At 39.1% G+C, this 26,365-nt stretch overlaps 1 protein-coding gene across 2 annotated transcripts in view; it reads right to left on the bottom strand.

Moving 5' to 3' along the window:
• The window catches only part of LOC108698296 (astrotactin-2-like), a 1,031,088-nt gene that overhangs the window by 459,658 nt on the left and 545,065 nt on the right, over positions 1-26,365 (bottom strand). For both annotated transcript variants that reach the window (XM_018229686.2, XM_041572527.1), the window contains exons 11-12: positions 19,708-19,874; positions 18,081-18,269 (exon numbers count right to left, since the gene is read on the bottom strand). In XM_018229686.2, the coding sequence (XP_018085175.2) occupies positions 18,081-18,269; positions 19,708-19,874 (356 nt within the window). The remainder of the gene's footprint in view (positions 1-18,080; positions 18,270-19,707; positions 19,875-26,365) is intronic.

Genomic DNA, 26,365 nt, shown 5'->3' with positions numbered 1-26,365 from the left:
GCACTACTAAATAAAACTTTAAGTCTGGTGTGGTCAGAGATAGCTTTGAAATAGTGAAACAGCTAGCTTTATTTGATCCTGCACTACCCACTATGGTTACTACAGATGTTTCAGACTATGGCATTCTCACAGAGTTCTCACACAGATCCATGCTGATCATACAGAGAAAACTGTTGCATTTGCATCCAGAATTCAACTGTTGAAAAAGAAGCTCTAGCATGTGTTTGGGCAACAGAAAAATTGAGAACCTACTGGGGTAGAGAATTTACCTTATGCATTGCTTACACTGCTTACAACAAAGGGATTAAGAAGAGCTGGAATGCGTATAGCTAGATGGTCAGAAAGGCTATTGAATTTCAACTACAAAATGCAATACGAACTAGGTTTAAAAAATGTTACTGCTGATTGTTTGTCATGTTTACTTATACCTGCAGCTTCTGATACACTGGATAAGGACATAGAAGTTGTAGCATTGATTGATTTACTATCATCTGGCCTCACATGTCCAATTCAAGTAAAACTATGGGACATCTTACAAAGCAAATGTAATGGTTGGCACCCTGAATCTAGAACCAATGCCAAGCACCCTTGTCTCGGCTCTTGCTTCTGCCTGTAGCAGTCACCTTTTGCCTCGGGAGGAGCCCTCAGCTACTCAGATGCCGCCAGGTCTTAAAACGAGAGGTGCAAGGTGAAAGGTTCTAAACAAGCGAAGGGGCATAACTGTAAGCAAAGTCTTTTGGGCAGAAGGTTGTGGTAAAAGGTGTAAGACAGAATCGTAGTCAGGACAGGCCGGGTCGAGGCAGGCAAAGAATAGGCGAAGTCAGGCAGGCAAGGGTCAAAACCGGAAGATCAATCAGAAGGGATTTATCAGAAGAGGTAGATGGTATACAGGCAAGGGTCAGGATCCAGAGGTCAGAATAGTCAAAAGCCAGGCAGGGGTCATACAGGAATCAAACAGGTTCAAAATAGAATAGCACAAAGCTCAAATAGCACCAGGAACAAACTCCTATAACGGGCAATGCTAAAATGAATAAAATCCATTTAAATAGTCTTTGAATTTCATGCCATTGACGAGACGCGGGCGCGCACGCCCTAAGCAACATCCATGGCGCAAGATGAAGAACGGCGCGGCAGGCGTCCCCGCCGCACCCCTAGACCAACAGGGTAAGCTGATTTTGTTACAAAATGGCCAAATGCTGAGAAGAAACTCAGTCCTGTTCTTCAACCTTACTAAAGGATTAGACATGAACTGACCTTAGTAGATGGCTATGTTGTTCGTGGAGCTCATGCCTGAAACGCCACTGTTTCCACCCAGGAATGTTTGGACAAAGCTTTTAAAGCAGAAACTTAACCCCAAACTGTACTAATACTCAGCTTCTTCTGAAAACCTGCAACAGAAATTAAACTATATGCTGGACCTTTGGAACTCTTGGATCAAACTAGTGTTCCTTTGCAAATTCAACAAAACAACTCCAGACTCAATAATACTGAGCACAGGTGGAATACTTTCGAGATTTGATCAGGAAATTGAAGAGGTCACTGGATATCCTCTTTTGACAACGTTTGCCTCTCAATTTCCACGCTGTCAGGGATAGAAGATTTATTTCCTTGTAAAGTACTGGACCCTGGGACAACAGATCTGGAGGGAGAGGCCTTCTCGGGCAACAGGGGATTAAGGTTATGACCAGAGCCCCCTTCGCGCTTGTGGCCATAAGATCGACCTCTGGCACTGCAAATCTCTGTACAACTTTCTGAAAAACTGGAAGGCAAAGACTCAAATCCACAGGCTGTAAGGTATTCCAACTCATGAAAATAGCAAAACTTAACGTGCCAAATTCCACTGTGTTTGCACTAAGCAATAAGAGACCATTATAACCACTTAGTATATTCCGAAGTGGTAAGCACTTTGTTATAGTAAAAAACAGTCAAGTTTACCGAAATACAGACTTTCACACAGATGGAAATGCTTTCAGAATTTGAATTTATGTTTGTCTGATGATTGATAAATAATCTAGACATAAACAAAAACTGAAAGTATGATTCCCTTTGTCCTGTTGAATCTGTTTGGACTGAGAAGAGTTTTGATGAATGGAAATAACGGAGTGCTTTATGTATGATTATGATAACTTTTATGATTAGTAATATAATTATCCTTTATTTATACAGCAGCAACATATTATGTAGCACTGTATAGAGATAATACATCATTCACATCAGTTTCTGCCCCTGTAGAGCTAATCAATTTTCATGAATGATTTTGGAGTGTGGAAGGAAATCGTAATACTTTATTTGTGTATAATACTGATTTTATTACGTTTTATTTTCTGTCCTAGATACTCCTGGAATCCTGTCTTTTAGGTAAATTAGAATAACATTTCGGTTAAAAACCACTGCTTTAAACTATGCAGGTAAGAATTTGTAATAACCAACTATTCAAAATTGCATTTAAGTTTCATTGTGCATGAAATATTTATTGGTAGACAGCAAGGTAAATTGTGCATTGCCTTGAAATCATACAGGGAATGTTACAATCTATGAAGAATTAATATTAACTGCAATACTACAATGATAAGGTAAAATAATTATCATAGATGATTTACATGCATAAAGGTGGGAATTCTTAAGTGTATTTAAGTACATAAGAAAATATATATAAATAAATGCTTATAGTTTAGAGCCATTTGGGGAAGTGTAATTTCTTTTTACAGTGATAAAAGCTAACAGGGTTTAACCAGGCTGAATAGGTCCTCAGAGAGAGATGCTACAACACACAGCTATCATCATGCACAATTAACAGAAACTATTCTTATATTATTTTCTTCTTCTTTCACCAAAGTTGATATTTAATGCTGCTGTTCTCACATCTTTTGATATGCATATATTGCAAACATTCCATTAGCATCATCTATACAACCAATTATGTTCATCTATTAACAACCACAACTATTCAGTTGTGTCCAGTACTTTCACCCATAATTATCTGCTCCTCAGATTACACTACCGCTTCACACTATCTCAAATCCTGCCTTTCACATTTATTGAGGTCTGTGCTCACTGCCAAGAACTTATTGACATCCATTTGAACTCATTCATCTATGACCATTCATGACAGTCAGCAGGTCAAGATTAGGAATTAAAGCTCACATATAATAATAATCTCTATACAGGTATTGGATCAATTATCTAGAATGCTTGGGACCTGGGTTTTTTTTTACAGATTAGGGTCCTTTTTGTAATCTAGATGACTATACTTTAAGCATAATAAAAAACGTTTGAAAATAAGTTTATCGCAAATACAGAATTATGGCATCTTAGTTACAAGTTTCTATTGTATTACTACAATGAATCAATCAATCAGTTAAACAATAAAGTATAGAAGGGAAATTGCATTTCCATATTTTGGAACTGTGCTTGTAATGTATTAAGATTTAAACATGGGTGCAATACCTACATTTCCACAAAAAAAATGCATCCACTGGCCTACCAGGGCCAATAGAAAACTTTTAATTGAAGAAGTATATACTGTATATATATATATATATATCTATATATCTATATATATATATATATATATATATATATATATATATATATATATATAGATATATATATATATATATAGATATATATATATATATAGATATATATATATATATATATATATATATATATACTTGTTTTTTATATTTTTCTGGGAATCCTCTCTACTTTACTATGTAGCCTATGTTTCATCATCACCTACTATGTAGCCTATGTTTCATCATCACCAGTGTCACCAACCTAGCTTCTTATCTGCCAAATTGCTATACCCCTTTCTTTCTGTTCTAAGACACCTTCTTTTCAAGAAATAAGTTGTGATGGGCGAATTTATACGCCAGGAATTTCTGTGTTTCGTCGCAAATACATTTGAATAGTCAGCGCATAAAATTGTTGTGCGTCAAAATTATTCAGACGCCTATTGATTTCACCCAAAAAAATTAATCAAAATCCTATTTTATCACATTAGTCAAGCAAAATAAACTTTAATTACACAATATAAATTATTTGAATCTTGTTTCCTTCAGTCTGGGAATTCGTAATTATAGCAAGAAAACAGGAGCTATTTTGTGGACACTGTTATTAAGACAAGGCTTGGATCATCTCAAAATCTTGTTTGTGCACCAGAATAGGAGACCCGTGTCCATCCCCATGCACTGGTTACACAATTAAATGGTAAAGAGAGCGGGGGAATTTGAGGAGAGCAGTGACATCTAGGAAGTGAAGAATGAAAAGTGAAAGTAATTGTCTGCTCCGCCTCTAGGCCTAAGGCATAGAGGAGGGGCAGACAATATTTGACAGCTGAGATTTTTAAATGAGCTTACAACAGCTATGAATGCTTTAATAAAAAAAAGAATTGGGATTTCATGTTTAATTTGAAAAGGACTTTTATTATACAGCTTTTTGTGTCGGGGTGACAGGTCCACTTTAATGCATTTGGACAAAATAGTCGTGCGTATAAAAATTGTTGCTCGCGTCAAAATTGTCGCGTTTCAAAATTATTTTGGCTAACATTGACTTCAATGCATTTGGCAAATATTTGGCCGTTTTGTGAATTTTTCGGTACATTCGTGAATTTTTCAGCGAAGTGAATCGGCACAGATTCACCAATCACTAAAAATAAGTCATCCATGAAGCATCTCTGTCTTGGGTCAAGGCAGCGATCCTGTAGATGTAGACAATATCTATCCACAGGACAAGCTACCTGCAGGCCCACAGAGTGCATATAACTTTAACACTTGAACTTCCCCATCCCCAGATGTAGATCTTCCCCATAAGGAGATCTTACTAACTGTAAACAATGTACCTAGAAGTTATTAGTCTCCATAACAAAATTATTTTAGGGCCCTGTAAACATTGGGAATTATTGATTAAAATATTTAGAAATGTAATGTCGTCCGCTAGTCCTCTTGGGTACCTTGCAGGTGAAGGGCCTTTTTGCTCTATAGTACCTCTAACCCTTTAATTCTTAATAAATAGGTCTCCAATGACTCAAACACACTTATAGAATACAGACAAAATAGAAAAAAACATGAAATGCTAACGTCTCTTAAAACTAAGGCCAATCCCATAATTATGTTCAATAATATAAATTGAATAAATAAATGAATAAAATAAATCAGAAAATTCAAAGTAGGGTTTACTCTGGGGGTATCATCATTAACATGTTAAAACAGAGTCTGATATTAGAGCAAAAATGTGAGGAAATGTAAATATACACAAGTCGATAACTCCCAAGTTGAGAACTTGATCCCTTTTTGCATAATAATACCATATCTGCTCTACATCAATCACTAGGGACCAAAGATAGTTCTTCCATATTGAAAACCGTGATCTAGCTTTTTTAGAAGGGTAAATGTTTGTTCATTAATGTCCTTGAGGTTTATATTGTAAAAACAAAATCACACCTAAAATCCCTTTGTTGGCTGTAAAGGTTTTTATCCTTATGATTAAAGCAGAGGTCTGACCTCAGTCAGTACTTAATAATTAGCAATATAGAAGGAGAAGGGAAAGTACCCCGCTTAATCAATTAGACTAGAGCAGTCACGATATAGGGTATCTTATGTTTGTTTATAATCTAAATAATGTTTTTATTCTTGTTGATGATACTAAATTGTAGTCAATGATACTAAATTGTGCAAAACTATACGTTCCATGCAGGATGTTACTACTTTGCCCAGAGATTTCATTAAATTGAAGAACTAGACAAACTGCAAATGAGGTTCGATGTCAATAAGAAGGTTTAACTTTGGTTTAAATTTAATTTAACTGAGAAGGAAATTGTAAATTTTTGTGGATTACAAACTGTGTAAATCTAGGCAGTGGCTACTATAGCAAATGAAGTACTATCTTGCATTAAAAAGGCATTAACTCAAGTGATAAAAGTGTAATTTAACTTCTTTATATATCCCTGGTAAAGCTTGACCTTGAGTATGCAGTGCAGTTTTAGGTGCAGTGCAGCCCTTACGAATTATATTAATAAGCTTGAGAGAGTGCAGAATTTTGCAACTAATCTGGGAAAAGGAATGCAAGAATTGAATTATCAGGAAAGACTGCTAAGGTTGGGGACAAGATTACTCTTCACATTACATTAGAGGACATGACAGATAGGGGAGGATTTTTTTTCTGCAAAGAAAAGAACAAAGAACAAGAGTGGCTTTGGAGAAAATACTACAGTTATCTTAAGAACTTACTCACTTTCTTACCTGTCTAACTTATTTGTGAGACCTTCAGGATGAAAAGTGTTCTAAACAATTGGATACAAGACTGCACCATTTGAACAATAATAACTGTTCTAGAAAAAAAATAGCTCAAGTAAACTAATAAATTTTTATGAATAAGTGCAGTAGAAATTTTGGTCACAAAAAGCAGGGAACCGGAAATACGTTTTACCAGCAGAACCATCTCCCATAGCCATTATGTTTTCTATTTAAGTAAATGCAAAAAGGTAGTCAGCAGGGACAATTGTTTTTCTTTCCTTTTAGATGCAATCAAAAATGCCATGTACCATAAGCCTAAGGTCATTAAAGATATGACTGCCCTTGCCCCTGAATGTGATATAAAACATTAAAGGATAAGTAAACCTTAAAAATAAGTGCATGTGAAATTGATGAGGGGGGTATTCTAAGCACTTTTGCAATGTACATTCATTATTTATTTTGTTTTAATTACAAGATATTAAGGGGTACATGTACTGTTAATATGAATGAATTTTGTTACAACAGTGCCACCTGCTGGAAACTGTCCCACCAGTCTGACCACCAAGTAGTCAAGGAAGTTGTCATGAGAAAGAAAGAGGCTGCTCTGATGTTCTTCTTATCCTTTAAATCAAGACCCATATATCTGCACCAGACAAGTAAATTAAAAGGCGACCTTTATTTATAGTTACACCAAGTCAGATGGTTACGTAGCAATTAAAAACGTTATCACTCCCTCTTCCCTTAACATCCTTATGTTGATCTATTGCAGCAGCATCTGCAAATTTAACTAGTCAGCAGTGTCTAATGCATTACACTGTGGTGTAGACATATCACATAGAAATCCAAAACCCTACCATTGTCACTGCTTACATCTCCTCTGCTCAGTCCTCTTTCCTAGGAGGTTATTGAAATGATATAGGCTGATCCTGTAAACTGTTGAAGACATTTTATATGAATTTTAAGACAAGGTTTGTTTTGGTACAAAAAGGAAATGTATTTTGTGCCTCAAAATTTGCTAAAGCATAATATTTGGTTTTCTTTGCATCTGTATCAATGTAATTAGGGACCTACAGTATGTCTATTTCCAGTCCCTGCTATTATTATTTTAGTATGTTACTGGCTGCAAAATTTCCCTGCTGAGTTGGCAGTTTATTAATGCAAAGGTGAAACATCAGAGATATATGGGAAATGAAATGCAGGATTAGAGCAGTGCTTCTCAAACTGTCAGGGCTTCATGGACTCCTTACCCCTAGAACAATAGCATTTAAATCCTTAATTTCCTATGCTGCTCTGAACTGGCCTGATTCAAAATTTTATACTAGAATGATATTTTGTAGTCCTGTACATTCAAATAATTTTTTAATGATTTTATTCTGCAAAGAGTATGCAAATTAATATGGAACAGAAATGTTTGGAGACTTCGTTATTTGTAACTAAAAATGTTAGTATTGTATCTTAGTTGAAAGAAAAATAAAAGAATAGGTGTTATCCACTCCCTGATACTGTATATACAGGTATGGGACCTGTTATCCAGAATGCTCGGGACCTGGCGTTTTCCAGACAAGGGGTATTTCCATAAATGCAAAAGCTACATTATTAGCAGAGAATAGGCGGTTTCAATGATATACAGTGTTTCAAGCAGGATATACAGCATCATAATGAGAATAAGTGGTCCTCTAGTATTGATGGCAGAAGAAGGAATTACAATTTAAGATATTGGACCTATTTTACAGAATGCTCTTGACCTGGGGTTTTCTGGCTAAGGGAACTTTTAAAATTTGGATCTTCATACCTTAAGTCTACTAATAAATGATGTATACATTAAATAAACCGAACAGAGTTGTTTTGCCTCCAATAGGGATTCATTATGTCTTAGTTGGGATCAAGTACAAGTTACTGTTTTATTATTACACAGAAATAGGAAATTGTTTTTAAAAATGTGAATTATTTGATTATAATAGTCTATGGGAGATTGCCTTCCTATAATTCAGAGCTTTCTGGATAATGGGTTTCCGGATAACAGATTCAATATCTTTATTTATATATTTATCCTATACATGTTTATATATATATATATATATATATATATATATCCTATATAATAAAGTTGAAGTGTCTCTGCGTCCAGTCCCTGCGTCCGTGGGATTGCGCTACTGCGCATGTGCCCCACGGACCGTCTCTGGCGCTACTGCGCATGTGCCCCACGGACTGTCTCTGGCGAATTTTCTACATATATTCTAGTGCCCGTTAATTTAACGGGCTTAATGTCTAGTATATATATATTTACATTTAACGTACGTTTTCCTGCTCTCTAGCTCTTGCAGCAGAACCTCAGTCCATGCACCACTGTTTTGTTTGTGTTTAGTGAACTGAGGAGGATGTTGGTGTTTCAAAAATATGTACACAGGCATACAGAAAATAAAAAACCATAATAAAGAGAAATTGATTTCTGTGTGCTATGCAGAATGGTTAAAGTAATTGGATTTAATTCCCTGTGTTGAGTCCAATAACACAATGAATGCAAGAGCACCTTATTTGATAAAAAAAACCTATACCCTTAGCACACTGAATATGTTAATGCAGGTCTTAGTGCCTTGTTTTCCACCTCTAAAGAATGACAAACCTTTTATCTACTGTAAGGTAGCATCATCCTGGAATAGAGGTACAGTGGCAGTCTTTGAACTCAAGAGAACCGTGGTATATTGTCTCATGTTTTTGGAGGCCACCTATGACACAATGTCATACATAGATATTTATGGCAAAATATAGCACATTTGTGAATAACTAATATAGGTATGGGACATGTTATCCAGAATACTCTGGACCTGGGGGTTTCCAGATAATGGGTCTTTCCGTAATTTGGATCTTCATAACTTATGTCTACTAGATATTCTTGTAACCATTAAATAAACCCAATAGACTGGTTTTGCCCCTTATAGGAATTAATTACATCTTAGTTTGGATCAAGTACAATATACTGTTTTATCATTACAGAGAAAAACAAAATTATTTTAAAAAATTTGGATCATTTGAGTAAAATGGAGTCTTTTGGAGATGGCCTTTCCGTAATTCGGTGCTGGTTCCATGAGTGCAACAAATCAATCAAGACACACCTATTTCTTTCTAGTTTTTGGATAAGGATAAATATTGCTTCTTTGGACACCATGCAATTGCACCATGGTCATTTAAGAACTGTGGTAATTAAACCACTCTTCCCAGTTAGTTCAATAGGTACGGCTCTGTGCTGCTCAGTGCCGCAAAGTGGATTTTTTTTGTAGGGCCAGGAAATCAGGAAATAGTCTGGCCCAGTGGAGTCCATGAGGGCTGGAGCCCAATGGGTTTTTTCCCGGTGTGCCGCTGGGCCATTCCAACCCTGGCTGTAGACGGTTTGTTTCCATTCAAGTGGGAAGTTGCAGCAGCAAGTTGGCTGCAGATTGTTTTACTTGACAGAACTAGATAAATCTAAATGCCCCGTGTGCAATCTGTCTATATTACATCTGTCTATATTACATATTACATCTGTCTATATATTTCATTTTTTTTCCTGCTAAATTTTGCAGAGAAGTTTTGCTACTAAAATTTTTCAGAAAAAATTCTAATATTCAGGAAAGAACCACAGTGGTTACAAATTAAACATTTTCAGAGTCAATTTTCATATTCCAGCCTTTTATACAGTATAATAGGTGCCAATAAGTAATCTAAAACTACTTACCAATACCCATACTAATTGTAGCTGTTATATCCTAATATACTGCCTAAAGTTACACAGTTTGATGCCCCCAACACACAACCATTTAATGTATAACTCACATTTATGTTATTTCTACCAAAGAACATAACATCTTAATTATCAACACTAATCCTTTTTGCCAGTTTCTTCCAAGTTCTCCAATTTACTCAAATCTCTGTGCAAAGTGGCATCATCCTATATATAAATAATAAACAAATTAAAATGCAAAAGGCAAAGGACAGACGCCTGAGGTGCTCCACTAACAACACATTTCAATTTACCACCAGTCTTTGTAATCTATCCTTCAGCCTGTTCTCTATCTAAGTACACATATGTTTAAGGGTTAGTTCACACAGGGCGTTTTGGGGAGATTTGGTCACCTGGCGACTAATCGCCTTCCCTGTTCCTGCGCCGGCTAAATGAAAATGAAAAAACGCCGGCACTAATCACACGTGGTAGTTTGTTTTCCGAAGTCGCCCGAAGTTGGTTGCCGCAAAAACGAGGTGATTAGTCACCAGGCGACCAAATCTCCCCAAAACGCCCTGTGTAAACTAACCCTAAGACAAATTTTCCTTAATTTAACGTCAGATTCCAGAATCATTTTTTCATTTGTAATATTCTGTTGGCTGGGATACCTCATAGAACTGAAAGTTCAGAATGTAAATGTTTCTTGACAAGTACAAGTAATTGCCTTAGAATTTCTACCATATATTTACAGATGCAGCCAGAAACTGATATGTATGTAAAATTATGTTATATTATATTATTATTTTTTTTATATTATATTATATTTTATTTTGTTAACATAGTTAAATTGTTTACTTTATCTATCTGTTCATTGCAGCATTATTTCTGAAAAAAACGAATAGAAATTACAGAGGGCATGTGCAACTGGTAGCTAATCTAGACCCACCAGAGAGTGAAATAAAAGAAATAGAAATGCTTTTATATAAGGTTTACTCACTTGAGAAGGCTAAATTATTAAGCATTCTAAATTAGAATTCTCCTGATTACTGCTGAGATGTAGAAAGAATATACAGACATTATAGAAAAAACAGAAAACATAACACAGTGCTGGGTACATCTTTAAAGTAATTTTTCTTTCTCACAGCATTAGGAACCAAATTGGATTGTATGTGAGAAAAATAAACTTATTATGCTTGTGATATAGAAATTCATATCCGCAGTAAAACTTAGTTATGTGTGCTCTAAAAGGCAGAAGTGCTAAGCAGACACAAAAAGGTAATTTTCCAAGTCACTGGTGCTACTTTGCCTACCAAGCACAACTACAAAAAAACATTAAGAGGTGCACGTTATCAAAATGTGGGACTCAAAAAATGGCATATGTCCTGTTAAATACAGCAAAGTTGGTTTAATGGTTCATTGAAGGTTATTAGTATAGTGACATTTACAGTGACTTTTTGGGGTAACATGGAAAGCAAAAAACAATTTTTATGTTTTGTCCAAATGTACTAAGAATGCATATAAAGATTTAGGGGGCAGATTTCTTACAATTTGAAATTGTGTTTTTTTCATGAATGCAATGAAAAATAAATATACTATATTTATTGTGATTTTTGTTTTCCATGATTGTTGTTTTTTTTCCTATGAATTTGAAAATGGATACATGTATTTTGCATTACAACTGGGGGTCATTTATCAACACTGGGCAAATTTGCCTATGGGCAGTAACCCATGGTGTCATGTCTCCAGCATAAGCCTTCAAATATGCCTTCATATTTCACAATCTATTTGCTCGGAGCTCCCTCCGCTGGACACTTGCTGTAAGTGCACAACGTTACTTCCTGTATATTCATTCTACACCTCCATAAGGCTTATGGCAGAATTTGGACTAATCAGGCTGCCGTACGCCCACCACGTGACCTAGAGCAATGCCTTGTGGGAGCCAGGACTCCATTTTACAGACCATGCTGCTGAAAGATGCACACAGTTCTGCATCTCCCTTATGATAGAATCGCTGGTAAGGAAATAGTTACACCAAAACACCTCCACAGCTGCCAGAAACCCCAGAGACATTGCTACATAGACATTTATGCCAGTATAAGTAGATTTTCTTACCTGATAAATCTCTTTTGCGTAGGCCCGTACTGTCAGTGCAGGATGTATGGTTAAGTTCTCCTCTCTGGAGGCAGGACAAACATAATGAATCTTTTAGACTCCTCCTCTTCCTGTGTCTCCTGTATCTCCAGTTTCTTGTAAAGTCTGTGAATGGAGACACACAACATAGAGAGAGACTAACTCCCTAACTAACTCAGGCACGGCAGCAACCGGCACCCCACCAAAAAGAAAAGGGCGGGATGCTGCACTGACAGTACGGGCCTACGCAAAAGAGATTTATCAGGTAAGAAAATCTACTTTTATGCGTACGGCCCTACCTGTCAGTGCAGGACGTATGGGGATGTCCCAAAGTCGTCCAAAAAAAAAGGGTAGGGTAAACTCTAAAACTGGAACCATAGAAAAAAACAGGTAACTAGAAGGAAGCTAACTACGTGCTACCACTGCTAGTAGCACCTTCCTGCCAAACTCAGAATGACTGGAATCAAAAACATCAAACTTGTAGAATTTTGAAAAAGTATGTGGGGATGACCAGGTGGCTGCTTTACAAATCGCTTCTAAGGAAGCATCCTGAAGAAAGGCCCAAGAAGTACTAACCTTCCTAGTGGAATGGGCAGTAAGTTGTATCGGAGGACTTAGACCAGCTGTGGTGTAAGCCTCCGAAATGGTAGCAACAAGCCATCTAGCAATAGAACGTTTGGAAGCAGGAAAACCTACTCTGTTCCCCCCATGAAGAACAAAAAGGGCATCTGACTGTCTAATAGACTGGGTCTGAGCAACATAAATCTTCAAAGCCCTAACGGGATCTAGAGTAGTGAACTCCTCTGTGGAATGTTCTGAAGTGAGAGATTGAAATACAGGGATTACAATGTCCTGGTTGACATGAAAATCTGAAACCATCTTTGGCAAAAATGTCGTATTAGTACGAAGCACTGCCTTGTCTGGGTGAAACTTTAACCAGGGAGGTTTGCAGGAAAGTGAAGCCAGCTCAGATACCCTCCTAGCAGAAGCTATGGCTAAAAGAAACACCACCTTGAGAGTAACATATTTCAACTCTACGGACTCTAAAGGCTCAAATGGAGGTCGTTGAAGGGAGTTTAACACTAAGGTGAGATCCCACTGAGGAACCGGCCTCCTGGATGGTGGTCGGAGCCTGGAAAGACCTTGAAAAAATAGCTTGACTTCCGGTAGAAGAGCCCACTGAGTGTGAAAAAGGGCTGCTAAAGCAGATGTCTGAACCTTCAGAGAATTTATGCTAAGTTTCATGTCAAAACCAGACTGTAAAAATTGCAAAATTTGAGGAGAGTGACAACTGTCCCATAGAATGCTGTGTGCCTCGCACCAAGAAAGAAAAACACGCCAAACTCTGTGGTAGGCCTTAGCTGTGGATGGACATCTGGCTGCTAGCAGCGTAGAGACTACTGGTGCCGAAAAACCTTTGTTCTTCCAGAGACTGGATTCAAAAGAAACGCCGTCAAATGCAGCTTGTGGACGTCTGGGTACCATGAAGGACCTTGCGTGAGAAGATCCAGCAGTGCAGGAAGCTGGAAGGGTTGATCCTCCAACATGGAGACTATGTCTGCGAACCACGTCCTTGCAGGCCACGCTGGTGCCACCAAAATCGTCCGCATTCTCTCTTGACGGATTTTCGTGAGGATTCTCTGTAACATAGGAAGGGGTGGGAAGGCGTAGGCCATCTGGAATGACCAAGGAGTAGCCAGCGCGTCTACAGCCTCTGCCATCGGGTCCCTGATCTTGGAGAAGAATCGTGGGAGTTGACTGTTGTGTCTGGACGCCATGACGTCGACACACGGTGTGCCCCACCTCACTGTTAGCATCTGAAACAGGGAAGCCTTGAGTTTCCACTCTCCCGGATCCAGAGTGTTGCGGCTGAGGTAATCGGCCTCCCAATTCAGCAGACCTGGAATGTAGATCGCTGTGAGATGTACCGAGTAGGACTCGGCCCAGCGAATAATCTTGGCAATTTCTGCCATTGCTGCTGCGCTTCTCGTGCCCCCCTGTTTGTTGAGATAGGCAACAGCAGTGCAGTTGTCCGACTGGATCCGGACGTGAGCTGATTGACAGATTGGAGTCCAGTGAAGGAGAGCTTTGAAGATGGCCCGAATTTCCAGAATGTTGATATGAAGCTTCTGTTCTTGCTGGTTCCACAGGCCTTGGCAACTGTGATGTTGGTAGGTTGCACCCCACCCGCGTAGACTCGCATCTGTGGTAATGACTAGGGGTGGAGGTAAGTGCCAAGGCTTGCCCGTGGCCAGGTTGTGATGCAGAGACCACCAACTTAGACTGGTGCGCACCGTTGAAGAGAGAAAAATTGTCTGGGAAAGATCCTGATGATCCCCGTTCCATTGACTCAGAAATGCTCTTTGAAGAGGCCTCATGTGGAGTTTGGCAAAAGGTACTGCATCGATCGTGGATGCCATTAGGCCTAACATCCTGAGGGCGTCGAAGGCAGTAATTGGTTGGGCTGACAGAGAAAGTGAGAGATCTCGAATATTGTTGATTTTTTCTGTTGGCAGAAAAAGACGTTGAAGTGTGGAGTCCACTATCATGCCTAAGAAGGGAAGATTCTGACTGGGACACAAAATACTTTTTTGATAGTTGATGATCCAACCGTGTCGTGTGAGATGTTGAATGCAAAAATGAGTTGCCTGCGCTGCGTGTTCCGCAGTGGTTGCGAAGATCAAAATATCGTCCAAGTATGGGAAGATATGAACGCCTTTGTGGCGAATTGTAGCAATCAGAGCTCCGAGGACCTTGGTGAATATCCGTGGAGCCGAGGTGAGGCCGAACGGCATTGCCTGAAATTGGTAATGTTGCTGATGTACATAAAAACGCAGGTATTTGTAATGATCTTGGAAAATGGGAATGTGAAGGTAAGCGTCCTTCAGATCGACTTTTGTCATAAAAGCCGCCGTTGGGATGGAAGCTGTTATAGATCGAATTGTTTCCATTTTGAAGCGTTGATACTTCACAAATTTGTTGAGCGAGTGCAGATTGAGGATTGGACGAAAACCACCGTCTTTTTTTGGGACAAGAAACAAGTTCGAATAAAAACCTTGAAAATGTTCCTTGACAGGTACTGGTGCAATGACCTTTTTTTGTAGCAGATCTTGAACAATATTTGACATCGCTAACTCCTTGACTGGGTCTGAAGGAGGCTTTGAAGGAACAAAACGGTGATGTGGTGGGAATTTTTTGAAAAAAATCTTGTGACCTAGAGAGACAGTCCTTAGTATCCAAGAATCTGGAATTGATTCCTGCCAAATGTGCGAAAACTCTTTTAGTCTGCCTTCTAGGGTTTGCACATGCTGGGAAGGCAGAGAGTCAGGAATCCTGACTTTTTGATGGTCCGCCTTTCCTAGGGACCTTAGACTGGTTCTGCCAGGATTTGAATCTCCTATTAGGAGGCTGCTGTGTAGAAGACCTACCTCTACTAGACTGTCTATTGTAAGAGCCCCAAGGGCGGCGGTGATAATTACGTTTATGGGAATCCCGCTGTGGTCTTTTGCCTTGGGGAAGGAAGGCTCCCTTACCTCCCGTGACTTCTGAAATTATCTTTTTTAATTCAGGACCGAAAAGTTGTTGACCTTCGAATTTTAAGGAGACCAACCTGTTCTGACGTAGCCAGAGCGCTCTTCTTGCAGCAATAGCAGCTGCTGAGGATTTGGCTGCCATCTTAGTGATTTCTAATGAAGCATCACTGAGGAAAGACAAGGCTAGGCTGAGTTTGTCTAGAATGGCTGTTGTATCAGTGTGTGTAGAAGGGTGTTTAAGTTCTTGACACCAAAACTTAGCGGTGCGAGCAACACTAAAGGAAGCCGAGGCTGGTTGAATAATGGCTGCAGAATGGAGAAAATCCCTCTTGAGGGCAGATTCCATTTTTTTATCCATAGGGTCTCTAAATGAGCCCGCATCTTCCGCTGGAAGAGTAGTATTCTTGGATAAGCGTACAATAGCCGAATCGACTTTGGGAGATTTATCCCAACATTGTTTGTGTTCCTCTGCAATGGGAAATTTGGCATAAAATTTCTGAGAAATGTTATTTCTCTTGTCTGGGTCAGACCATTCATTGGAAATAGTTTGAGAGACAGACTTGCTTATAGGAAAAGATCTGGTTTTTTTAGGTGTATTGCCAAGGACTTTGTCGACCTTGGAAAGTTGTGGCTGTGCCTCCGTGATTTCTAACGTGTCACGAATGTTTTTAAGCAAAAGCTTAATGTCTTCTGGCTGTTTATGAGTGGAGACAGTGTCAGAATCTGAATCATCATAATCAGAGGAAAAACTGCTCTGAGAGTCCTCAGCTGATGAGAAATCAGAAGAACTAGAGGGAAGTTTGTGTGAAAACTTGGTTTTTGCTTTTGCTTTGGTACTGGACTGAGGTTGAGCAGCAACAGCATGTTGTACAGAAGCATTAATATGTGTCTGTAACCACCCCATAAATTGCGAAAACTGCTGATCAGCTGGATTAGCAGGGGCTGAAACTCCAGGTAAATTAAATTCTGGTTCCCTCCGTGGTGAAATAGCTGCAGGACTAACAGGACCTGGAGAAAATTGTGGATTAAATTCCTTGTCTGATGTGTCCTGAACAGCATGTACTAAAGCTGTAGTAACTGACTTGGGTTGTTGCAGCTCAATGTCTGAGTCAGAGTGCTGGTGAAAAGGAACCATTTTTGATAGTTTAGGTGGGGATGGTGATGGAACATGTGCTGTCTTTTTAAGTCTTTTCCTAGATGTTCTTTGTGGCTTCTTAGAAAGGGCTACTGGCTCTGAAAGATCTTCAATGAGATCTGCTAGTTCCCTGGAGTGTGCCATAATAGAGAAAAAAGTTAAGTACTTAACTCGTGTCCCTTCAGGAGCTGCAGAGAAAGAGCGCGATCAGGAGCGCTGACGTCATCAATGCGCAGCCGAAACTAAGCGCGTGAAGTCTGGAAGCTCAGACCGCCTCTAGTGGTGACGTCATCCGGATGCGCCAGGCAGTTTTGGCGCCACCGGAAACAGGCTGCTGACTCCTGCGCCTGAACAGGCTCAAAAGAGCGTGTAGGAAGGCGGAATGCAGTCTGCGCAAGCAGACTCTTTGGCACAGAGGTAAGCGGATCCACTAGGGAGCTAAGTGCCATTGCGGATACCCGCCGGTCATCCTGAAACTTCCCCTGAATAAAAAATTTTTTTTGTAAGAGTTAAGGGAGCACACGCAGTCCGCCCTGGAAGGGAGGAGGGGCTCACATTAACTGGGGAATAACGCTGAATGAACAGCGGAGCAACACCATTAAAGAAAGGGGCTCAGAAAAATGAAGGAAAAAAATAAAGAAAAAAAGGATAAAATAAAGCAGGGCTCATGCATGAATCACTAAGGGAGCACACAACCTAGAGAGGGGGCTCACCTTAGACAGAGCTCACTAGGTAAAATATCATGTTTGTGGAAGAGGAAAATTGAAGTGTCCACCTCCGAGCAGGACAAACAAAAAACTGGAGATACAGGAGACACAGGAAGAGGAGGAGTCTAAAAGATTCATTATGTTTGTCCTGCCTCCAGAGAGGAGAACTTAACCCCATACGTCCTGCACTGACAGGTAGGGCCGTACGCATATATATATTTTATGCTGCAGTTATATGTTCATTTGCATGTTTTTATATAGTTCATTGCAAGCATACTTATTATATTTCTGCTGTTTGTATTACAGTTTCACCTCTATTCCACTTGCTTATTCAGTAAAATCTACAGACTCCAAGCTTAGTCTCTTTATTGGATTGTGGGAAGGTTTAGCTGCATGTCGAACTACACACTGCCCCAGGGTAATACGTAGCGAGGACAGAACACATGGCAACCAATCAGTTGCTGAATTCATTGTTCTACTTGCAGCTGGCTTTAAAAAGCTAATCACTGATTGGTTGCTATAGGTAACTGCCCATGGGCAAATTTGCCCAGTGTTGATAAATGAGCCCCACTATGTCAAAATCCACAGTATGCAATGTATATACATGGCTTTACATATGTAGGCAGCAAAGAAAGTTCTTACCGGAAGCTCATCTGGAAAACTCGTCCTTGGTTTACTTTTTGGGTCTTGTTGTCATGTCCATGTAACATTTCTCCAAACAATGTATCGTTTAGATGATCCTCAGGGTGGAGGCACTTGGAGCCTTCACATATATCCGTGAGCAGCAGACAAGACCTGCCATCTGGCGCTAGTCGGTATTCCTCTACACATCTTTATATAATTAAAAAACAAGGCAAATGTCACATAATAGCAAATTCTGTTGCACAAAAGTCTCCACACAGTTCGATGGAATTTAACTTTTAGTTAATATCACTTCCTATTTATAAAGCAATGAAAAGTGTTTTGTGGAAATAATGGGAAATGGTAAAATAACACAGATATTTAATTGCTTTGATACCAATTTGTTGTGAATTTGACCAAATTCAACCACTTTTGCGGTTTTGATGGTTTATAAACATGGCCCTTATCCTTCCACTTGTTTTAATTTATTTGAACATGCTTATTTTGCTTATGATTTACTGTATATTGTTATCCCAATCCTATTATCACTGTGTTTACCATATCAATCGGATCTTTCTTTTTGCTGTACTTGCCATTCCAGCAATATTCCAGCATTTATAATTCTCTCCTTTCCTTCTTCCTCCCTTTTATTTTTCCTTCAACTTTCTTACCACTCTATTCCCTTCAAAAAGTTGAAAATAATTTTGATTTCACATTACTATATGTCACTATATGTCCAAAGTTGGACACATATGGCCATATTTGGTAGGACAGTTTGATTTTGACGGTACTGTCTAGACATGTATGACAGCCTTGAGCTCACTCTCTTTTTGTGATTCTGTCAGATGGCAGTTCTATCCAAACTAAAACTGCATAAGTTGATGTGTGCATGGTGCATCAGCAGACAAAAAAGTGAGGGGGCATCTTTTCTTCTCTTTTTACAGATCCACTCATTCCAAACAGAACAATATTGTACATGGCCAGTTGTACTGTATCTATAATATTAGCCAGTGTATAACCACATTAAATTATGGTATTTGGTCTTTCCTTTTTTATATATCTGTCATATAAATTGTAGTCCTGTGCATTAATTTCACTATCCTATTCCCCATTGTCAGGTTTCCCTGCTCAGACTACACCTTAGAGCTTATTTACAAATTGGGGCAAGGTGCAAAGTGCAAATAAATGAGAATATTCCCCCCCCCCTTGAATTTGTTTCTAGCAATCATGGATCCAACTCTTTCTGCTCCCAGAATGCTAATCAAAGGATGTGCCTCTGGCATACTGAAGAGTTGTCACTGGGTTCAGATGTGAGTGTCCAATGTAACAACCCCACCTTGAGCTCAATTCAGAATGTAGCAGACATGCTCAGGGATGAAAGGCATGAGGAAGCCCTGTATTTAATGCCTTGTAAGGGCAGACATTAAATTCAGGGCTATATTGCACTTTTAAGTGATATGCACTTTACACCGGATATTTCAGGCAAGGGTGCAAGTGTTAAGTCAAAACTTTGCCACTCATTCATTACATAGTACTTGCAGTTCCCTGTCTTTCCTTTATTTCTCTATGTGCCCTCTCCCAACAAATGTGCCATTTCTTCAGCCCCCTTCCCCTTGCCTCATTGTCTGTCTGTATATCTTCCTCTCACCCGCAGAACATGCATATAGCACTCTCATTCGGCTCCTGTGGATGAGGGACCATCTGCTGAAGACAAAGTTGCTCACATCCACCATTGGACCCATCAGAGCAATCAATACCTTTTGAGTAGTCATAACAGCCACTTCCATCTTTCATGGGCCTAAGACCTGTAGGGCACTGGGAAACAATAAGGGAAAGAAACAATTACTTTTATGAATAAGGTCCATTAGAAACATGTTTAAAATATATAATTAATTTCCATTTAGCCTGTAGTAAAACTTAAAAAATTACATGAAGTAGTTTTTTCATAAAACAATGCTTCATCCTTGTGACATAGCCCCAACAATTTTACCAAAGAATGGTCAATATCACAATCATCATAATGACATTTGTAGGGATCCAAACACAGTGAAGTTAGCCATTTTCACGATAGTCACTAACGATTACAATGCATTTTATACACCTCTCGAAGTGTGTTTTTCTTGACACTTTTTTGTAATATTCACTGTAACATAAATAGCACAATTTTCTATATTCACAATTTTCTAAAATGAGAATCAGATGACATAAAAGGTAGCAAAGCAGATTTGTAAAAGATCATCTTGCCCTTAATTTGGATTAAGTGGCATAAGATAGTGTCTGGCAACCCCGCTTCATTACTTTTTGGGAAAATCTAGGACAATGTTAGGAGCATAGTCACTCCAGCGTTCCTGGTTTTTGTCTACTTTAAAGGAACAGTTCAGTGTGAAAATAAAAACTGTGTAAATAGATAGGATGTGCAAAATAAAAAATGTTTCTAATATAGTTAGATAGCCAAAAATGTAATGTATAAAGGCTGGAGTGACTGGATGTGTAACATAATAGCCAGAACACTACTTCCTGCTTTTCAGCTCTATAACTGAGCTAGTCAGCGACTTGAAGGGGGGCCACATGGTACATATCTGTTCAGTGAGTTTGAAATTGATCCTCAGCATTCAGCTCAGATTCAAAAGCAACAGATATGACCCATGTGGCCCCACCTCAAGTCTCTGATTGGTTACTGCATGGTAACCAGGGTAACCAGTCAATGTAAACCAAGAAAGCTGCAAAGCAGGAAGTAGTGTTCTGGCTATTATGTTACACATCCAGTCCAGTCTGACTTGGTTACCCATTTTGGATACGACAGAATCTATACTTTTAAAAAATATATGTTTTCCTTAAGTAAACCTACTGTTCCAGGATTTATTGGCTTTGGAATCCAAAGTATGCCATATTCTACTGTAGTGCTTTGAAATTCGGTAATTTACAACTGGGAGTTTTGATCTATAAAAGTCAGAAATCTCTGTAAAACTATACATATCTGGTATTGACACATTCAAGAGACTAGTTGAATTTTTGTGTATAAAATAAAATGTTTTTGTGGTATTAATCCCTATATTGTGAAAAATGGCTGCTGGCACTTAAAGGGTTATAGTATGAAGATCCAAATTACGGAAACATCCGTTATCCAGAAAATTCAATTTCCTGAGCATTCTGGATAACAGGTCTCATACCTGTATATATTTATTTGTAGTAATGGAGGAAGGTGGACAATCATGGTTGATGGATTCTTGGAACCAGTATGGTGGATTTCACCCCGAGGTTGCCCACAGGCCCCTTCCCTCCTACAGGATTGTGTCCATGCACATCCTTTCTGCACCAGAGCGCTAAACAACTAAGCTAACTACATGTGTGGCTGGGTAGCATGCTGCCACTTCATTTAGGCCTCATCACAGATCTGGGCCTGAATAGAAGACTTCTCCATCATGTTTCTTAACCATTTTTATACAAAACCAGCTTTGCAACTTTAACTAATATAGACTCAGATATACACATTTTCTTAACTATATTCATAATAAGGCACTTCACATTATTTAAGAGGTCATGGAGACACACCTTAAATAGCATGTGAGCCCAATGTCGGGTAGTTGGATTAAACTTATAAATAAAGTTAAATAAAATAAATGATAATGTGGTCATTTAGTCCAAGGATTCAAGATCTCATTCAAAGGGCAACTTGTGTCTGTAGTCTAGCTGAGCTCTACACCTTGCACCACTTAAAAAAATCTGAATGATGCAGAAGTTAAAAGATGGGTAGAGGATGAGAGAGGGGACCATCTACATGCCTTCCATCTACTGTCCTCTAAAGTCATTTTCTACATATACATTATTTACTGAAAATAGATACTGTATATTAGGGTTGGAGTCGTTTTCAGGTATTTTGAATATTAAAACTATTGTGACTATTCAGAAGATAAAAGTAAAAAAAATAACTTTGAAGAACCTTTATAGTGAGTCATAAGGAAATATACACTAAATAGCTACACATAAGTGCTACCATTTGTTCTTGTAGCTGCATTTTTGTGTGATGGTTTGTTACAGTGGTTTAATACTAACGCCAGCCATGTTCATTTTAATCTGTCAGAATTAAAAAACAGTTTGAATTTTTAAAAAAAAAATTAAGTAGACTTTGCTTACCAGTGGACTAGGAACAAAATTACACATTGCACGTATTAATTAGAGCAATAACACTTTAGATATGATCTATACCTATACTTTCTATTTTCAGTAGTAATATCCACTTAAATTAAGAGGAAGTGCCACTGTTGGGCCCCTCCAGAATGTTTATAGGCAATTAACCACTTGAGCAGAACAATTCACATCACTTTCCATTGCTGACACAGGGAAGAGGGCTGAGCCAAATAGTGGGTGTTTTAACCACTATAACTAATTATGGCAATTGAAACACCATAAATGTAACCTACAACAAGTGTGGATCCCTAAAGGTTGTATGCATATTGATGATATCCATTTAAAGGTGCTTGCACTCAAAAGCTAAACTTGTACTTTTGCATAGTTGCATCAAGTGCTGAAGCGCTTGTACAGTCTGCTCTGATGAATTGTATGAGATCGTGTTTATTGATGGCAGGGAACCCTGGGCCTGGTGGTAAGGCCAGGGTTCCCACATTGGGTTTTGTCAATCAACACTACAGATTGTAGATTGTGATTTACTAATGACATTATTAAGAATGTGTAGATTGACTTGCCGAAAGTGCCACTATCCCTTCTTTAGTAATGCCAGTTGTGAAGCATCTCACAAAAATACCTGCAGTAACTTATGTTTTTTAATATATTGCAACTAGTTGCACAGCCATAATGCTGCTGGAAATCTGGGAGAAAACACTGCATTGTGGGAAGGCAACATGGCAGTTTCAGAAAACATTACCCACTGTGGGCAAATACAATTTCATGTGTTTCATTGTCATAGAAGTAGATATGAGCTTCTGAAAATGCAAGTTATGACATTCACTAAAAAATTTCTAGCAAATTATTATTTTTTGCGTTTGATATAAAAATTAATTTTCTTTCTCTTTGGATCTCTTCACTAACATTCCATACTCTTCACAAACTATACAACCCCAAAACTCATCTCTGCAGCAGTACATGGTGTTGTGAAACCGTTCTCTGCAGTACACCTATTATCGCTATGCTCTAGAAGTGAAAATTGGGTTCACAGACCTTCTGATGCTCATCAGCACACAGGAACATTACAGCTCATTTACTGCAGGCATCGGCATAGTGCCACAACAAACAGTTATATATGCACACTCATGTATCTCCAGAGAAAAACAGAAATACCCAACGCAAGCCTTTGTTTACAGCAGAAAGCTAACTAACCTGCAGCCCACCAGCTGTTGAATTACAATTCTCCGTGCTCCCAATAGAGCAGACTGTACCCAATAGCTGAAGATTATTGAAGATGCTAGGAATTGTTTTTAAAGTACCAGAGGGCCAGAGTTAGAATACCATATACCTAAATGTCTACATTCCCTTATACATATAACTTTTAATTCAAATCATGAACAAAGATTGGATAAAGCATGGGAGAGCAGAAGGGGGAGTGGAAAACAGAGTGATTGGGGAAAAGGTCTGAATGGTCCCTACAAATCTGCCGGTGAGTAAGAAAAGGACAGAGGGGTATAAGACTCACCTCTATATGTGCTACTTAATCCATATTGATTGCTTACACAGTTGTAAATTTCAGCAACATACAATGACAGTAGAATCAGTGATACTGAAAAGCTCAGTTAATTTCAATGTGACACCATGCTAGGATGCCACCTTACAGATCTATTATTGCACTTCTAGATCTGTCCAGTCAACTGTAAGCGGATTAACACAAACTCACAGAAAGGGGCCACTGAGAACTTAAGCATGCTCTAAGTAGAATTTGATTTTTCAGAAAGATAATGCCCTGTGTACAAAACTCAGTCCATACAAATTGTTTCAGAGGGAGGAGAGGCCTGTACCTAGCCATGACTTCAACCCTATGAAATTGATTCAAATGCCATGCCATGCCTGATCACCCAACATAACTACCCAACCACCTCACTAATGCTCCTGTGGTTATTTCAAAGCCCAGCAATGTTCCAATATTTAATGAAAACACTTTCTAGAAGAGAAAGCAGCAGCAAGCAAAGATGGGTCAAGTATAATAATATCCTGGGTTGCAGAATGAAATGTTACATAGGCAGATGTACAGATATACCATATTGTATGTACTGTATGTTTCTATGTATAGCTAAGAAACATGGTTAAATGTTTCATTTTGTGTATCAGACCAGGCTGCCAGTCGGGGGGGGGGGGTGCATGCACGCAGCGGAACAGACAAGATGTCTTTGTTATCGATCCGCTCCTGCATCACGCCAAATAGCTATCATTAGCGGGGAACAAAGTTCCTAACATTAAGCTTGGACATACCTGACTATCCCACGATCTAACATCGTGATGGGACCACCGTCCACTAAAGAGAAGCAACAACTAAATACGCTGCCAATGTTTCAAAGACGGCCACAGAAACAGCATGCCCGCCGTCTTTGTCAGTGAGAGTGGACCAGACAGAGACGCCAACGCTTACACTGGGACCCAGGCCTCACTCCAAGCAATCCAGAGCTTGTTTAAAACCGAACTAGCAGCTGCGGTCACAGATTTTGCACGCCAAATGAATGACCTAGCAACAGGGTGGACAAGCTGGAGCAGATCTCCAACTAGCACACAATAGCTCTGCAGGAGGATCAAAAACAGCTAATGCTACACCAAGACCTGATCATGCAATTAGAAAACAAAGTTACATAGTTACATAGTTAAATTGGGTTGAAAAAAGTCCATCAAGTTCAACCCCTCCAAATGAAAACCCAGCATCCACACACACCTCCCTACTTTTAATTAAATTCAATATACCCTTACCTATTCTAACTATAGAGCTTAGTATCACAATAGCCTTTGATATTATGTCTGTCCAAAAAATCATCCAAGCCATTCTAAAGGCATTAATTGAATCAGCCATCACAACATCACCCGGGAGTGCATTCCACAACCTCACTGTCCTGACTGTGAAGAACCCCCTACGTTGCTTCAAATGAAAGTTCTTTTCTTCTAGTCTACAGGGGTGGCCTCTGGTACGGTGATCCACTTTATGGGTAAAAAGGTCCCCTGCTATTTGTGTATAATGTCCTATAATGTACTTGTAAAGTATAATCATGTCCCCTCGCATGTCCCCTCGTGGAGGACTTGGAGAGGTAACCTGCGGGTCAGAGGGGTCCCCGAAACCATAAATGAAATAACACAATTAATTGCAGGGGTACTATGAAGTATGGAAGTTAGCTTTATACTCCCCGATCTCTCTGAGGAACAACTGCCCAGATCTCTCTGAGGAACAACTGCACATTAAATGTATACACAGAGCCCTAGGCTGCCCACACAACCCTAATATCCCAAGGGACATTGTACTAAAGTTACACATGTGGAAATGAGAGATCTGGCTCTACAAGTGGCTGTGGAAATAAACAGGGATAAACTCCTCCGCAATATGCAGTTGTATGCGGATATTGCCCCTACTACTCTACAAAAGAGGCGGCAAATAAAACCAGTAACATCAGTGCTCATTCAACACAAGGTGAAATATAAATGGGGTTTCCCTTTTTCGCTACAATTTACCTGGAAGGGACATAATCACATGATTTATACACCTGAAGCAGGTCTGGCGATACTAGAAGGTGAAGCAAGCACCTCCAACAGAGACAGCCAACCATCCACAGGATCAACCCATGCAGATCGGGAGTGAACTGTAGTACCCCCCTCCAAGCAACAGAAACAGCCTAACGCAGACCTGCATTAACTACATAACAAAGGAACTGAAACAATTCCTTGTAGAGAACTCAGCACCCGAAACAACCCCAGCTTGGCTATGGATAGCACATAAGGAGGATATTAGGGGATGTCTGATCCAGTATGCAGCCAAACAAAAAGCGAGAACCCTCCTTGAAAATAACCTGGATACCGTAGACAAAAACAATAGATCACATCCTAACCCCCGAACTAGGCGACTTATAGAGGAAACCAAGCAGAAAATAAAACCACGAACAGACCATCCATAAGACCAATCACAAATTTTACCTACATGCTAACAAACCTGATAGAATGCTGGCAAATTTATTAAAAGCACATAATAAACAAAACTCCATTCATAAAATTAGACAACCAGATGGCCGCATTACTTCTGACCCAGACGCCATTGCCTCAACTCTTCAAGCTTACTATCAACGCTTATACAATTCCACACACCAATTAGATAACAAAGCTTTTTACAC

The sequence above is a fragment of the Xenopus laevis genome, chromosome 8L, assembly GCF_017654675.1.
Source record: "Xenopus laevis strain J_2021 chromosome 8L, Xenopus_laevis_v10.1, whole genome shotgun sequence".
In the NCBI taxonomy this organism is placed as follows: Eukaryota; Metazoa; Chordata; class Amphibia; order Anura; family Pipidae; genus Xenopus; species Xenopus laevis.
The sequence above is the reverse complement of the archived record's forward strand: the minus strand, read 5'-3'. Positions and strand labels throughout refer to the sequence as shown.